We start from the raw sequence: 16,437 nt of genomic DNA, 5'->3' as shown, positions 1-16,437 counted from the left end.
TTTGTTGTCTGCCACAAGAAGGGAAATTACGCTATAAAAATTTGTGTTAAAATGCTTTTGAAAAATTAAGATTAAAAACACTGTTAAGGCTTTCAATAAAAGCATGTCTGAATCAACATTTTAGGGCAAGAAGGCCTGTAATGTGTGTGTTTTGCATGTAAATTCATCTTGGTGACTTAAAGAGTGAAGAAAACAACAGATGTTTACTGATGTTGCAACACATTGGTGGAGATCCACACAGTGACTGCAGAGAATTGAAAAAGACGCAAAAGCAGAATAACTGGAGGAACAGAGGAGCAAACATGCTCTCAATATTCACAACCGTGTTTTCGGAACATTTGTTGCATTATGGGTATTCACACCTACTGATCTCTGACAATCATTTCTTCATGTAGAATATAAGAAACCAATACAAAGAGTGGAATGTGTGTCATTTGATCCCCATGAACATTTAATGGGGAATTGATCCCCATTTAATTCACCTCTAATTAGAATGTAGTAACATGACTGTGAATATGGAGATGGAAAACTTAAGGAAAAAAGCCACGTATCACCTCAGTGAGCTCAAACTGAGAATACATAGGAAGAAAACGGTTTCTTTTAGTTTCTGTTTAAAGAGAAGAGCGTCGTCTGCAGACTTCTCTGACTTCCAAAGCCTTAGAGTTTCTCCCAGTGGAGCGTCACAGAGGAAAAACTGAGACATTTTTAATACAAACAGATTTAATGGAACAGTTTGAATATCAGCAACTGCATCTGTGGGTTTGGCAACATTATTTTATAGTGAAACAAGGGAATATATATATAGCTTTATAGAAGTTGATAATGACTGATATGGACTAAGTGATGCTGGGGAGCTGATAAAGCAAACTGTCAAGCTTTGTAGTGATTAGCACAAGATGTGAGCAATGCAGAATGGTTGATCTACCATCCTCAAATGACTCCACAGGTTCACTGATGACTGATGTGCTCTTGGAGCAAACCATGTCAATTAAGTGGGGTAAGGCTCTGAGGAGCTGTATGAAGTTAAATTTATTCTTTGATTGACTTCAGATTAGTTTAGATCTAACGATTTGCATGCATGTAAATAATTTCTGGTACCATTTACTCTTTTGCTAGGTTTCTGTAAATAATGTTTATTTCTTGTTTTGTTTTTGACAACCCCTTTACTTGGTATAAGTGGGGAAATTGCCCAAGATATAAAACCCACCTTTTGTCTCACTTTGTAATGGGTGTCGGTGCAAATGTAACATGCAGCTCTGAATAAATGCACATCGACTGCATTTTGTTGTCGTAGCTCCTTTCTAAACTGCCATTGAAAACAGTTTAACTTGATCACCTCTGCCGGTTAAAGTGACACTGCATAGGAACTACATAGTAAATTATTATTATTATTTCAGGGGAAAGTTACCAGCAGTTTTTCTCTAAAATGAGCCTGAGAACAACCAGGAAAATTATTGTAAAACAAACATGTACATTTTTTTCACTGATTTATGTTTTATTTATGGCAATGTCACATGAAATCAACAGTTTTAAATTGTTTTACAGTTCACAAATTTTACCTGTTGGATTTTACTGTTCATCACTGTTAAATATGTGAATATTTTTACAGTGCAGTCTGATCATACAGCAGGGCAGTGATCCTGAAAGCACCATCAAGTCCAAAAATAAAACAAAAATGACTCAAAGTTTGGACCTAAACCTAGTTGAGATGCTGTGGCGGGTTGCACACAATGGAAATGCCTCAAATCTCACTGAATGGGGAAAAAATAAATAAAAAATCAAAGTTGGCCAAATATCCTCCACTGCGATGTATAAGACCAATTAAGGTTTAGGAAATGGGGGTGTGCTGTGGTGGCACAGGGGGTTAGCCCCACGTTTGGAGCCCTTGGTCCTCGACGTGGACGTCGTGGGTTCGACTCCCGGTCCCGACAACCTTTGCCCCATGTCCTCCCCCCTCTCCTCGCCCTCTTTCCTGTCTGTCTACTGTCGCAAAAATACGAGCCAAAAAGGTTTAGGAAATGATTAATTTTTAGCTAACACCAGAAATATTATGGATAGAATATTGAACAAATCATTTTAAATTTGCTTTATGTGTTTACTGGTCATTTTTGATCATCAAACATGTGCAGCGCGACTCAGAAGACGGATAAGTAGTCTTGTAAAAGGGCACCTGGGGCCATTTTCTTTCCTACAGGGAAGGACAATCTGGTCCTGAACTCAGAGCTCAAACAGAGGCAGTACGCATACTTAAGCTGCTTACAGCGGTTCTAATGGGCAGAAGATAAGAGCCGCATGAGACTCGGTCATCTCTTCATTTAAAAGAACATGTGACAGCAACACACACACACATACACTATTTTTTTCTGTACTGAAAGCTGATATCATAAACCTCATAACACTATTTAAGCTAAGGAGTCAAGCTGGTGCTAGTTCTGTTTCTGTGTCAAAAATAATCATTTACACTCCATATGGTTTTAATAAGAGTAAAACTGGTAATGTTTGATGCAAAAAAGAGGAAACTACACAAACTGGAGGAAAATTTAAATTCACATAATTTTAAAATGATTACACACAGTTTAATAGACAGCTGAGATCTTCAGCAATCAATCTGATCCAAGAAACCAAACTTAAGAATTTTTAATTTTGTTTGTTTTTGGTTTTTTTAGATTCTATACATGCAGGTTTAAATACTGTTTCACTGGCAATGTTTTCCAGTAACATATAATTACCCAGTAATATTTTTACAGTTCCTGTCTACTTAACATCTTTAATTACAAAAACACGGTGGACTGCCTCGGCGCCCGGACCACCGGGCTTAGCAAATTTTCTGGGGGAAAACCCTGAGTTGTGATCATAGAACATGTCATTAAGAGCAGCTCATTTTTTAGGACATATTATTTCACATTAATGAGGTTCTCCAAAACCTGAAGGTTAGACTTCGAAAGTGGGTTGTGGACAAGAGATGACATCACATTCTGAAGGATTTGAAGAACTTCTGCAAGGTAGAGTGAGAAAATGCTAAACAAAATCAAGATGCAGGATGCTACGAAAGAATGTTGTGTCTGAAGGACAAGGGGATTCAATAAAGTTTTTGTTGGTTTGTTTTTATTATTTTCCAATCTAAATCAGATTATTTGAATTTAAAGTGATATATGCTGCATTAAAATGTGGCACAAGTTTAAAAATTTATTTTTTAAGGTTTCACTTTTACAAAGGAGTAGTGGGTTAGCAGAAGTAATCAGAGGCATTTAAAGAAAACAGATTAGTTAAACAAAGGATGGTGTTCCATTGTTTATTTGCTTTAATACATTTGGGAGTTTGGATGTGTGTATCCTGGGAAACACTGATTAAAGATGACAGATAGGACCTTTACAGAGACTCAGTCAGACTTCCACCTGGCTTTGCCCTCAGTCTGAGTCACGAACAGAGCCCAAGTCCTGGCTCAGTCCGGGTCGCTCAGAGTTCAGAGGCAGGAGGGTCAAACTCAAGATGCTTGCTTCTGGTAAAATAATCGAAACATTTTTTAAATATATGTAATCAAGAGATAATGGTGAATGATATATTAAACAGCAAACAATAATGTCAACTAAATTTAAAGAGAAATACCACCAGAAAAAAGTTTAAAATAAAAATAAATGAAAGCTATCAGATGTTTTTGATACAAGAATTGTGAAGCAGCATGTATTCGATTTTTAATTTAATAATGTCATGCAGCCAATCAGATTTTGTAACATAACTTTTGTGTGTCAATAACACTAATACAGTAACTTCTCAGAAATATAGATTTCTACATATAGAGTGTGTCAGTCTGGTTTAGCCTGGGCACTCTGATTGCTCTTCTGTTGTTTATCATTTTGATCTTTAGTCTTTTTCAGTGTTAAATGAAAATAGTTTTTTATTTGACATCTTCTCGTTTCCAGTAAGACATTCTTCCTCTACGTCTTTTCAAAGAGAATCTTCAAGTAACAGGTCCTAGTGTTTTACACATCTTAAACACTTTCTTGTTATCAAGCTGTGTTCAAACATGCTGTACTGCAGCTCATCATCAAAAAGAAGCATCTTGATGTTCCTTCTAATTATAGACCTATTTTCAAATTACTGGTACCCCTTTTTTTCAAGATTTAGAAAAGGCTATTGATAATCGACTGTAGACGTATAAAATGCTCATGGATCAATCTGTTTGAAACCCCACCACAGCACAAAGAGATAACTTTTAAGGGTTTTTAATGATCATTTTTTTCAGTTGATCACAGTATTATTTCATCTAGACTGGAGCACACTGTTGGTCTCAGTCATGGTTCAAATCCTATGTGGCTCACAGGTTTTTTCTGTGTCAATGGGAGAATTTTTCTCTTCATCAGAACCTATTCATTGTGGAGTACCTCAAGGGTTCATTTTAGGTCCTAGTTTTTTTTCTTTATAAATTCTGTTAATGGGGGGATTCTATTTTTAGGAATCATAACATTTCTTTCCATTGCTTCGTTGACAATATTCAAGTATCACCAGGTTGAATGTCTGTGACCCACTGCGGCCTCTATCAAACTGTTTGCATGATGTCAAAGTATGGTTGTCTCCAAGTTGCCTGACCTTGAACAAAAGCAAAACTGAAACTACTCTGTTTGTTGAGGGCATCCTAGTCAAACTAACTTCCTTGGTACCTAAAAGTATTACTTTGAATTTATGAAACATTAATGTGCAAAATAACTTGTGAAATTTCTCGACAGTTTTAAGTAGACACGGTCCAATCAGATAGACTGACTCACAGGCTAACCTCACCTTGCTAAACTTTTGTCCTTTCAAGAACAGAATGGCAAACAGGCATGATGTTCAAAAATAATGCTAAATTTAGCAAGTTCTAGGTTTATAATTTTGCTTTGGAAAGAATAATAATGTTTTACTATCTATTTAGAGCAGGAAATAACTGTGGGACTAATGCACTATGCTTATCTCCAGTGGCGCAAAAGGTGGCTATGCAGTGTATGCAACGCATTGGGGCGCTACAGTAGAGGGGGCGCAAAAACGATGTGGGAAATTTTTTTTCCAGTCAACATTTTATGTACTTAACAGCTGTTTATGCATGAAATGATCAATAACAGAGGAACAGCACTGATTAGGCGCCCCTCCCCTCCTGCCAGCTGCCCTTCCCTCCCATACAGGTAGCTTGAGCAGCGTCCCTTTGAGAACGTGCTGAGGTATGTTGTTTTTTTTTTTTTTTATTTGTAGTAATGCCTCGACAACAGGGAGCTAAAGATGGGGTGCAGAAAAAACTCCGGGGCACAAAACAGAAAACCGAAGAGGGGGAAGGATAAATATGTTGGAGAGACGAAGAAAAGCTTTTCAAAGTGGTTGAAAGACAGTAGGTAAGTAATGTCAGTGTATCAACAAGGGAGTTGTAAATATTCAGGTTAGCTTAAGCTAGCTAGCAGTGAGCTGCTATTAACTAGTGTCTTTATAAAATGTCCACCCGGTACTACACCACAAAAGAGAAATCCTATAACCACTAATAACTGATGCATCTCCATTTTTGTTTGCATTTTGTGAAGAAGGAAGTTGCTCTTCCACCTAAAGTGGTTCTCATTGCAGCGCCTCCACAGGCAGGGAAGGAAACATGTTTTTCAAAGGATTTGTCTGTTTGACGCAGTTCAAACATGAACCACACCAGACGAAAATCTCAAAAATGTTGCAATTATGGTCCTTGATCAAACCGAGTTTATGAGACTATTTTGTGTGAAAACATCCTGGTAAAGCTACGAATTGGCCATTGCTTCACCTATACCATCTGCACTGACGTTCCTCATAAACATGTGGAGAAAAATTAGCTGAGTAGAGTCTCCTTAGTCAAAAAAACACAAAGTTCATTAATCAAAATGTTATGTTATCTTCGCCGCAGAACGTATAATTATTGCCCGTTTAAATGAAACGGGTTAGATCATGTTACACAATTTTGTTTAAAATTTTGTGTAAATACAATCATACCATAAAATCATTGTTTTTGAGAAAAGGTATTTTTCTCCACGATTATCCTGTGTCATTTTAGTGTGCATTGTTATTACATCACATTACACACACCCACACACACACAGCAGTGTATTCTGCCTGTCCATGTAACCTCGCCTGCTAGATTTATTGATGCAGCACTTCTCAGTCTGTCTCCGTACTGAGTTTGTCTACCAACCCATTTAGAATATTGTAGTGCAGCAGCGGTCAAGTCTGGCACCGGCAGAGGGTAACACACACGCACACGCCAACACGCACACAACAAGACACACTTGTATACCTCTGAATACTCTGATGAACAAAATCCCCATTTTTAAGAATTCAAAAAGCTTCCTGGAACCACATTTTCCAAGAAGTTCTTCAGAGAAACTTATTTTTAACTATTTGCAGCTAATCTTGCAGCCAACTCCAACACATGCTGATCACAGTGATAAATGGGAGTCTGGGAGGTGTTTAATCATAATGTGGTAACATGTTGGTGCACTCACAGCTGACACTGGTCTCCCTTGATGCCCTTTGTGGTACAGAAGCATTTTCCAGAGCTGACGTGGCACAAATTGGCATGGTTGTTACACTTACAAACTGCAAAAGTAAGAACAAAGGAAAAGACAGAATGAGACATGGGAAATTTGAAACTAAAAACAACTGTAGAACTGGAAGAAAGATCTTTTTTAAAATCAACTCAATAAAAACACTGCAGAACTGTTCTCTGAGTGAGGCTGTAATCCCAAGACATGGCAGCTCTGCATGCAGCACTAAGATGGGCATTCTGTGTGTAAACACAATAATCCTTCAACTGTGTGGTTAATACAGCTCCTGGGGTGGGAATGAATGCAGATGAAGGGACAGGGAGGAGGAATAGGACATGCAGAAAGGAAAAGATTTGGGACGGAAAATGGAGTCAGATTAGATGAGGGGCCAAAACAAATTAATAGGATGAATTCAGCTGAGTCATTCCCACTTTTTACCAAGTCCCTGATTAATTTGATTCCACCTATTGCTCATCCTGAGAATCACTTTCTTCCGACTCTGTTTAGAAATACCTTTGATTAGTAGTAAGTGCAACATTGAGCAACATATTTGATGTGTTTCTGCTTGATGGTTTTGATGATCACGTTCAACAAAATGTAATGTTTGTTGCTCCTTTTATAATTGGTTAATGTATTATGTTCACTTGAAGTGGCTTGTTGCTAAAATTTGCTGAACAATTAAACTTGACTCATTTGTTCAGCTCTTTCCAGATCTTGAAACATGATTGCTTTTAGAAAAATGTTTTCTGGTAAACTGTAACCTCAAATTCCATAATGCTGCAAAGCACAAGTTCCTCCAATAGTAATAATAATAAAATGTCACACCATAGATTTAAGGTAGGGCCAACCTTCCTCAGATTGAAATAAAAAATAGCTTTTCTAACATGACCCCAACAAAAGACAGTAGATCTATTTGATAGATTGAAGAATGTGAGGTTTTGTTTTCCTTTGAGGGTCTCGAATTGATGCAGGGTGTGGAACAGACTGAGACCAGTTTGACATCACAAGGGAACAGAGACATGTAAGATAAAACATAAATACAACATTTCTGTCAGCTCGCCTGGCAGATAGCTGCTATTTTGAAGGATTTTCTTTGATTTCTCTGCCTTATTTTCACAGCTCCCATCTCTTCCATCCTTACACTTTTTCTTGGCACCAGCGGTGACACTTTTATGGGATGATGTGGCATGTTTCTCCCGACTATGTCCTTTTCTTGTCAGGATTCTAAATCAATATTGTATGAACTGCAAGGTGACCCTAACTTCCTCTAATAAACCTGTAATTTGTCAGCCGTCTGAAACATAAAAGGCTGTCATCGGCCTTTATTTTTCTAGTTTTGTTGCAGGTTGGTCTAATTTCCAGAGGCTGTTCCTTCCTTTGACTGGTTCACTTTTTCCTGTCAAAGACCCCATTTCATTCAATGTTTCCATTGAGAAGTTTCACTTTATTTATTTTTTTTAAAGTGTGTTTTACTTTTTCTTTCGCTGCATAATCAGGTTTTCTTCCCAGACTGATTAGGGGGAAGAAGGACGTTGGTTGTTTTCTGCTCATCATCCGTCCACTGCCTTCGGCTTACCTTGACCTGAGCTCTCCACTGTTTTATTATAAGAGGCTTGTCTCTGAGCCAGTTGGAAAGAATAATAGCAAAGCAAAATAGTCAATACAGCCAGAGTGGGAAGCAGCTTTGAGTGTGATTACGGCGTACCTCAAGGTTACAGGGAACATTCTTGTTTGTCTCTGCCTGTGGTGGCTCCATTCAGAAATGATTTAAGGTTGAATTACAAGCTTGTGTGAATCACCCAGTTACATAATGCTATTTTTTTAAGTGAGAAAACAATTAAAACAATTGCATGGACAAAAATACCATGTTTTAGTTTTCTTGCCATCTACTCAAGTACTTTTTAGTCCACAAAAGTGTTTTGGTTTTTTTCGTTTTTTTTTTTTTTTATGAAATTTGTTTTGTATGTCATTTGAAAACAAAGAGAAGTTATCATGAATTAAGCTCATTTAAAAATAATATCCAGTTTACATTTATTTGTATGGATGTACTTTTAAAGCATCCAGGATGCAAACAACACATTGGATGCAGATGTATTTGGTTTTGTCTGCAGGCTGGGTCATTGCATGTTGATATTTTTGGTTACAATGAGGTAGGGCCAGTGTTCTCCAGACCTCAGCCTGATCTCATGGGGTGTATTAGACAAGTGGCGTCCAAAGTCGATCATGGAGGGCCAGCATCCTGCATGTGTTCTCGCCCAGGTTCAACACACCTGGATCAAATGTTGGCTCATTAGAAGACCTCAGGAAATATGCTGAGGAGGAAGTTACTACCACCAGACAGAGAACTAGAACATGCAGGATGCCAGTGTTATGGATTAACAGGTAGCGGCAGAAGGGAAAGACAGATGTTTCTGTGGGCGTGGATTTTTAGGACCCCTTTACCGAAATAGGAAATAAAGAATGGAATAAGCATAAAGAACTACAAATTTTTGTAAAAAATACTTTGCAATTCCGAAAGACACCTATTAAGATCTCGAGAATAACTAATTAGAAAGACTTTTATTGGTCTAATATGGTATGTTGACAGACTGCCGACCTGTCCAAGGTGACCCCGCCTCTCACCCGGAACGTTATCTGGAGATAGGTACCAGCTCCCCTCCCAACCCCACTAGGGACGAGGGGGTTAGAAAATGGATGGATGGATGGATGGATGGTATGTTGCCTTTTTTTTATTAATCTGCAAAACTATTAAAACATGTAAATTACTCAGAACTTGTCCCGATTTGTGTTGCTTCAGAGGTTGAAGAAATGTTATATTTATTTATATCTATATCTATAAATTCATACATATATACATATATATATATATATATATATATATATATATATATATATATATATATATATATATATATATATTGAAAACTAGTAATTGAAAACTAGTAATCTTTCTGGGCAAGATATATATATTTATATCTTGCCCAGAAAGATTACTAGTTTTCAATTTGTTTTCCAATTTGTATAAGTTTAGACCTCTAAAAGTCTCTTTTTGTTCCATGTTTTTGCATTTTCTTTTTCCAAATCTCCCATTAATTATTAAAAGTGGTTTTCTTATTTTCTGTTTAGAATTAGAAATAAAACTCTTCCAATGGATGAACAGGAGTACTGATGTTGAACGTGGGGGAAGCCGGAGCACCCGGAGTGAACCCACATCTACACAGGGAGACGTTTCCCACCATGCAGTCCTGGCTTTTTAATATTAAAATGTCCAATTAACAACAACTGTAGCTCTTTTTCCAAATCCCACCAATCACCCAACCCACACCTGGCCCCTCCAGACGTTTAAATCTGATAATCTGGAGACATAAAGTGCTGTCTACGCTGGATGGCCTTTACTTCTGTCTTTAAACTGGCGCAGACAGGATGGAGTCAAAGCCTTTTTGAATCGCCTCCACAGTGAAATCTTTGTCTTGGGGCTCTCTTCTTCTTCAGAGACTTTGTTCTGTTCATCTGACTCTTCAGCTGGTTGAGTCTCTGATTGCTGAGGTCTCTGGATTCGATCTTCATTTACAGTAACCTTTGTCTGTGGAGGCGATGTTCTCAGTTTTTTTGTAAGAACTACAGGATCCTTATCTGCTACATCTTCTGAAACTATGACTGGTTTTATCTCTATTTGCTGTAAAGTTGTCTGTGGGATCTCTGGTGCTGTTTCTACATCAGGTTTTGGTGTCTCTGTATTTTGGACCAAGTTTTGATCAGTCACTATTGGGTTTGAATTGTATTCCATTTCAGCTTCCCCTGCTGTCTTTCTCCTTTTCTTACATTTTGATTTGGTCAGTGGTCTTTTCTCAACCTGCTGCTCCCCAATTGTTTGTTTTTCAGGGACCATTTCATCTTCAGTCGCCTGCTGCAGTTTATCAATCACTGTTTTATTTTTATGAACCTCAATAATGACGGTGGCTCTCTGATCCTTGACTATTTCCAGCATTGAAACTTCTTCTTGTTCCTTGTTTTTTACAGAAAGTTTCTCTTTGTTGACAGTTTCCAATTCACAGGCGGCTTTCATCGCTGCCTTTCTCTGGTTCTTGCGTTTAGATTTTTTGGTTGCTTTTCTCTCGTCTCGTTGGTCCTCACCTTGTTGTGTTATCCAAATCGTTTCTTCTTCTGTCGCCTGATGAAGTTTACCAATGATTGTTTCATTTGAGTAAATCTCATTTTTAGCTCTCTGATCCCCAACTGGTTCTGGTACTGGAATGCCTTGATGTTCTCTGTTTGCCTCTGAAACCGTTTCATTACTCAGAGTCTCCAATTCAGAAACAGCTTTCTTTGCTGACTCTCTCCTCTTCTTACCTGCTGATCTCTTCAATAACTTGGTCTGCCCATCCTGATGTCCATCCTGTTGTGTTTCAGACGATTGTTCTTGGATCAGTAAAGGGAGCTCAGTTTGTATCGAGATTGTTTGATAATCTGGTTTTAACAGGCAACTGGATTCCAACACATCTACCTCAGTTTGAGTTGAAACCGTTCCACAGACTGGTTTCCAGTGACTTCTGGTTTCCAGCTCATCCATGTCTGTTTGCGTTGAAACGGTTTGAAGGACTGGTTTCAACTCTGGTTCCTCCATCTCTGTCTGCGTTGAAATCGTTTTAAAGACTGGTTTTAACTGGGAGCTGGTTTCTGGTTCCTCCATCTCTGTTTGAGATGAAGCCGATTGGTAACTGACTGGTTTCTGCTTTAGGTTTTCCTCTGAATCAGTCTGAGTTTGAACAGAAACTGTTGGTTTCCTGCTTTGTTGTCTCTCAGAGAGGACTTTCGTCAGCAGATCTTTCTGCTGTTTTAGTTTCGCACTCAGTTTTTTATTTGTATCAAACATCTCATCAAGCTGATTCATTAGATATTTCCTAAATTTGATGTATTCCAGTTCAGTCTCCATAAATTTAGCAGCACATGTACACCTTGGTTGAGTTGCTGTCAAGGAAGCTTCCTCATTACTTTTTTGTGCCGCCATTGAAACATTTTCCGTTTCAATATTCTCAGCAATAAAAGTTATATCTACATGAGGTTCTGACTTGGGCAGCGTTTTCCAAAACATCTTATTTCCCCTGCTGGGCGAAGCTGCCTGAAGACTTTTGTTTTCCAGCAGAGGTCCATTATTAATGTCAGTGTTCTCAGTAAAAAATGACAGATCTATGGTGGCATCAGGCTCGGGAAAAGATTTCCACAACAGCGGCGTCTTCTTGATGCGCTTAGCCTTTGATTGTTTTTCCCCTTTCTGATCAAGCTTCCTCTGTGGTTTGGAGATGTCGTCCTTTTCGGTCACCAGTTGTGTTACAGAAATCAAAGGTTCCTCTGTGCAAATATCCTTATTTAAAGAATCGTCCTGATCTCCTTCTTCAGGCAGAGAAGTGTCCAGCTTTTCAACATTTTCAGTGTCAGACTTAAGGGGCTGTTCCTTCTCTGCTGTCTCCTGAGGTACAGAGATCGATTCTTGTTTGGTATCCAGTGAAGTTTCTTCCATTCCAGAACTCTCAGAGGAAATCCTTTGATCAACAGGGGCGTGTGTCTCCAACCAGACACTGAATGGCATCTTCTTCTTCTTATTGCGCCTGGTCCTTGGTGGCTGTTCCTCAGACATGGAGGGCTGTTCCTTCTCTACTATTTCTATTTTCTCCTGCCCTCCAACGGTGGACTCTTCTCCACTGACCAGGGATTCGTTCTGCTTCTCAATGTTTCCAGCAGAAATCTCTTGGTCAGCTGGGGTGTGTTCCTCTGTCCAGGTTTTAGTCGGTACCAGGTTATCCACAATGGGCTCACTGTCAGGTGTCGGTCTGTCCCCTTTTTGATCGACTACCTCCAGAGGTTGGGCGATCGATCCATTGTCCATCACAGATGAAGCCTCCTGCTGTTCGATATTTTCAGCTGAAGTTTTCATCTCTTGCTGCTCCAACCAGACAGCAAAAGGCACCTTCTTCCTCTTGCGCTTGGGTCGGTTGGGTAGCTGCAATTCTCTTTCAATGATGTCAAATTCAGTCTCCTCGACTTTAGGCTGGTTGATCTCCATCGAAAGCTTTGCTTCTTTCAGTTTCTAAGTTAAAATCAAATCTCTAGAATCTCGGTTAAGATTTCACTGTAAGTTTGATGTAAATCACCGAAGGAAATTTGCACCAAACAAAGTTGTAAATCTGTAAACTGTTAAAGAAATTCTGTATGTATCAACAAGGCTTCTAAAGGCTGTGATGACAGTTGATGACGTGAGGAGCTTATATAATGGCTGGTGATGTCAGAATTCTGCCTTTGGAGTCACGTTGTGATGTCACAGTGTCCTTTGATATTCAGAGCGGGCTTGTCTGATGGATTTTTTTTATTAACAGGACGGATGCGCGCGCAACCTGACTGCAGAAAGAGTCAGTGGGCTTTTAAACTGTCACTGGTTGCCATAGTTACCAGTGACGTGCGGTCAGGGGACGCAAGTGAGCCAGTACTGTGGAGTAATTATTTTTTATTTAGCTTAACCAATTATGATTAATTTTTTTTCAAAACTGCAGAAGTTTCGCATTTTCCCATTCAAATGCTCGGAAGCGAAATGAGGCAGCAGCAGCTGAGCCTCATCTGGGATTGATCAACCTCTCGCTAACTGCCATTCTATGAGAGCATGCTCCTCCTATCTGTACGTCACCAATAAAATGGTTAAAAAACATTTCATATCTGAACTGATTTTCCATAATTTAGCTTATGTATATAATGTACAGTGTTTTTTGTCGCCAGCTGTGTGTGTAACGTGTTTCGTGGCTGAGAAGCGATCAGAAACGGCAGAGAACAAATTCGAGGTGAGGCAGGCAGTTCTCTTGCCTCATGGCAGGGGGCGCTCATGATCCCAGCTATTGTGACTCCACAACTGCAGAGTAAGAGACAGTAACAGCAAGCTAGCCGTGGAGCTAGCTAGCCGTGGAGCTAGCTAGCCGTGGAGCTAGCTAGCCGTGGAGCCAGCCAGCCGTGGAGCCAGCCAGCCGTGGAGCCAGCCAGCCGTGGAGCCAGCCAGCCGTGGAGCCAGCTAGCCGTGGAGCCAGCCAGCCGTGGAGCCATCTAGCCGTGGAGCCAGCCAGCCGTGGAGCTAGCCATGGAGCCAGCCAGCCGTGGAGCTAGCCATGGAGCCAGCCAGCCAGCCATGGAGCCAGCCAGCCAGGGAGCCAGCCAGCCATGGAGCCAGCCACATGGAGCTAGCCAGCCATGGAGCAAGCCACATGGAGCTAGCCAGCCATGGAGCTAGCCACATGGAGCTAGCCACATGGAGCTAGCCACATGGAGCTAGCCACATGGAGCTAGCCACATGGAGCTAGCCAGCCATGGAGCTAGCCAGCCATGGAGCTAGCCAGCCATGGAGCTAGCCAGCCATGGAGCTAGCCAGCCATGGAGCTAGCCAGCCATGGAGCTAGCCAGCCATGGAGCTAGCCAGCCATGGAGCTAGCCAGCCATGGAGCTAGCCAGCCATGGAGCTAGCCAGCCATGGAGCTAGCCAGCCATGGAGCTAGCCACATACAGTAAAGTGCAGCGATTTATTTATAGTTTTCTCCTCTTACCACAGCAATAGCTTATTAATAATCACAAAATAAACATTAAGCCTAAAAACATACCACTGTAACAAACTGAATGTTGTGTAACCCCCATATATGCGTGTAATATTATTGTTAGTAGTTTTTAATATTTTATTTGTATTGGATTTTGTTTTGTAATTTAATACACCAGCAAATCAAATTTTAATTTAGGGTTTTCTTTTCCTACCAGAAACCGAAAGTAGGTGGCTTGTGATCCTACGTTCAACTTCTCCAGCTGTTATTGGACAGCAGAGATTGTTATGTTGAGTTACAGGTAGAGTTCATATTTTAGCAAAAGAAAAAAGTAACTGGGTTAAAAAATTATGAAAATAATTGAGTGGTAATGATTGAGTGCCTAACAAAGGGTTACTATGCATTTGTCTATGAGCCTTCATGGAGAAATGCATTCATAGAGCAAAGCATTCTTTTGATGGGTCAACGAGAGAGAGATTGAGTACCACACCGAGACTGGGACAGTAAACTACTGATGTGAATCATGCAAAAAATTTATGGCAGCACTAAAGCCACTCAGTGATAGACGCTCATGACAGAGGAGTGTTGTATGGTGTAGCAAAAAACATAAGTGTAAGATGAGATAATTTATGCCAGGATGTTTCCCTGAAGAAGATGAAAAAAGGCAGCACAAGAGGACATAGGCATGTTTGTTGGAAGGTACTGAGGATAACTTAACTGAGCTTAAGTCATCCTCAGTACTTGGCTGAAATATATTTTCTACAGAATAGGGTGGACAATGTGGACTTGGAAATTTACTGTGATATTATGCGGTGTTTATTGTTATAACAATAAAAGTGACGGTAAAAAAAGTCACATTTAATCATGTTTTGAAATTTGTTGATGCTCTCATGAAACGGATAGTGGAAAAAATAGTAAAGCTAACAATACTGACAAAACACTCAGTTTTTGAGGTTCACAAACATCATAAACTGCAGTTTATTATAGTCAGGATAAATCTAAATGATCATGATAAGAACTGTTTGATGATAAGAATAAATTGTGGAATAAATGCCCACTTCTACTTCAAAAAGCACAAAAAAGGTTGAGTCAAAGTTTATTTAACCTAAAAACCTTTATTTGCATTAAGGAGCCAAGAAATCAAAGGATGTAAGCACATTATTAGGGTATAACCTCAGCAGATGTGTTCTGAGGAACCAGTTTTGTTTCATCCAACACCCCCAACAAGGTTGGCCTAATTTCTACCTGAAAAATTAAAACAATTTTCTCAAATTTTATATCAAATATTCTGAAAATTAGAAAGAGCTGATTAAAGTTTCTGACTCTGTAGATGGCTAAAAGGTGATTCCACCTTTCTTATTAATGTAAACATGTTACAATGAATATCAAAATAGGTATCATAAAGTGTATAATAAATGTTCAAACTCTAGATTTACAAAGAACATACACACAAAGAAAACCAAACAAAACAAAAAAAAATCTAAAATTTAGCATGCCAGATTATGCATTGTGTATGCACAACATAATATTTAGAAAAATATATTAAAATCCAAATGTTTTCAAAAAAAGACTCAAAACAAATTTAACTTATTTTTCCAGTGTACAATTTTTGGGCTGGTTTTAAATACATGACATTCAAGAATGAAATGTTTGGCTAAGAAGCAAATATTATTTATACCATGTAATCAGTATTGTTACCACTAATAAAAACACAAAATTTACTTGTTTTGGATAGTTAAATCTGTTCAATGGACCTGTGAAAATTAAAAGCATTGATATTTGAAACTAAAGCTAATTAAAGAAGTTCAAGTTATTGAAAAATTAGGTGGAATTGCCTTCTAGCTATTTCCAGAATCTGAAGCTTCAATTAGAAGTTCCGTATAATAAAGTATGCTTACCCTTGATGCCATGTTGGATTACAGTAAATTCTAAGAATGCTAGTTTGTAGCCTATGCAATACTAACATTAACTTTTCCAATGCTAATGTAAGCCTCCATGATAAGCAGAGAAAGAAGGCAAGCCAATGGGTGACCAGCCTAGGCATACTACCTTCACCAAAGTTGACATAAGTGAATCATCTCCCTCTCATTAGCCAGTGCTGGTTGCTCAGCGACCGATGCTGGCCTGTCATTCATCAAATCAGCAGCTGGCTTCAGGAATAAAGGAGCACAAAAGTCTTAATTATGGCCTTCATACCACATCGTGGTATTTAAGCACCTGGATTTGCATTGTTGGTTGACGGATTCTTGTTGCCTACCAACATGCTGATCAATTTGATCCTTCTGAACCGCAAACATGACCAACTAAAGATTCATACTTTTACTTGGACCCTTCAGATATGACTA

General features: G+C 39.1%; 1 protein-coding gene across 8 annotated transcripts in view; it reads right to left on the bottom strand.

The window, feature by feature from the left end:
• atrnl1a (attractin-like 1a) overlaps window positions 1-16,437 on the bottom strand; it is a 251,671-nt gene that overhangs the window by 149,422 nt on the left and 85,812 nt on the right. For 7 of the 8 annotated variants that reach the window (XR_006372584.1, XM_044136568.1, XM_044136570.1 and 4 more), the window contains exon 21: window positions 6,486-6,579. Coding sequence is in view for 7 of the 8 variants with exons in the window: in XM_044136568.1 (XP_043992503.1) it covers window positions 6,486-6,579 (94 nt within the window). In the remaining variant the exon portion in view is untranslated. Of the gene's footprint in view, window positions 1-3,322; window positions 3,500-6,485; window positions 6,580-16,437 lie in introns of those variants that run through there. The other variant, XM_044136575.1, reaches the window with a different exon arrangement.

This window comes from Gambusia affinis, linkage group LG13 (assembly GCF_019740435.1).
Source record: "Gambusia affinis linkage group LG13, SWU_Gaff_1.0, whole genome shotgun sequence".
NCBI lineage: Eukaryota > Metazoa > Chordata > Actinopteri > Cyprinodontiformes > Poeciliidae > Gambusia > Gambusia affinis.
This window is presented reverse-complemented; position numbering and strand designations above follow the sequence as displayed.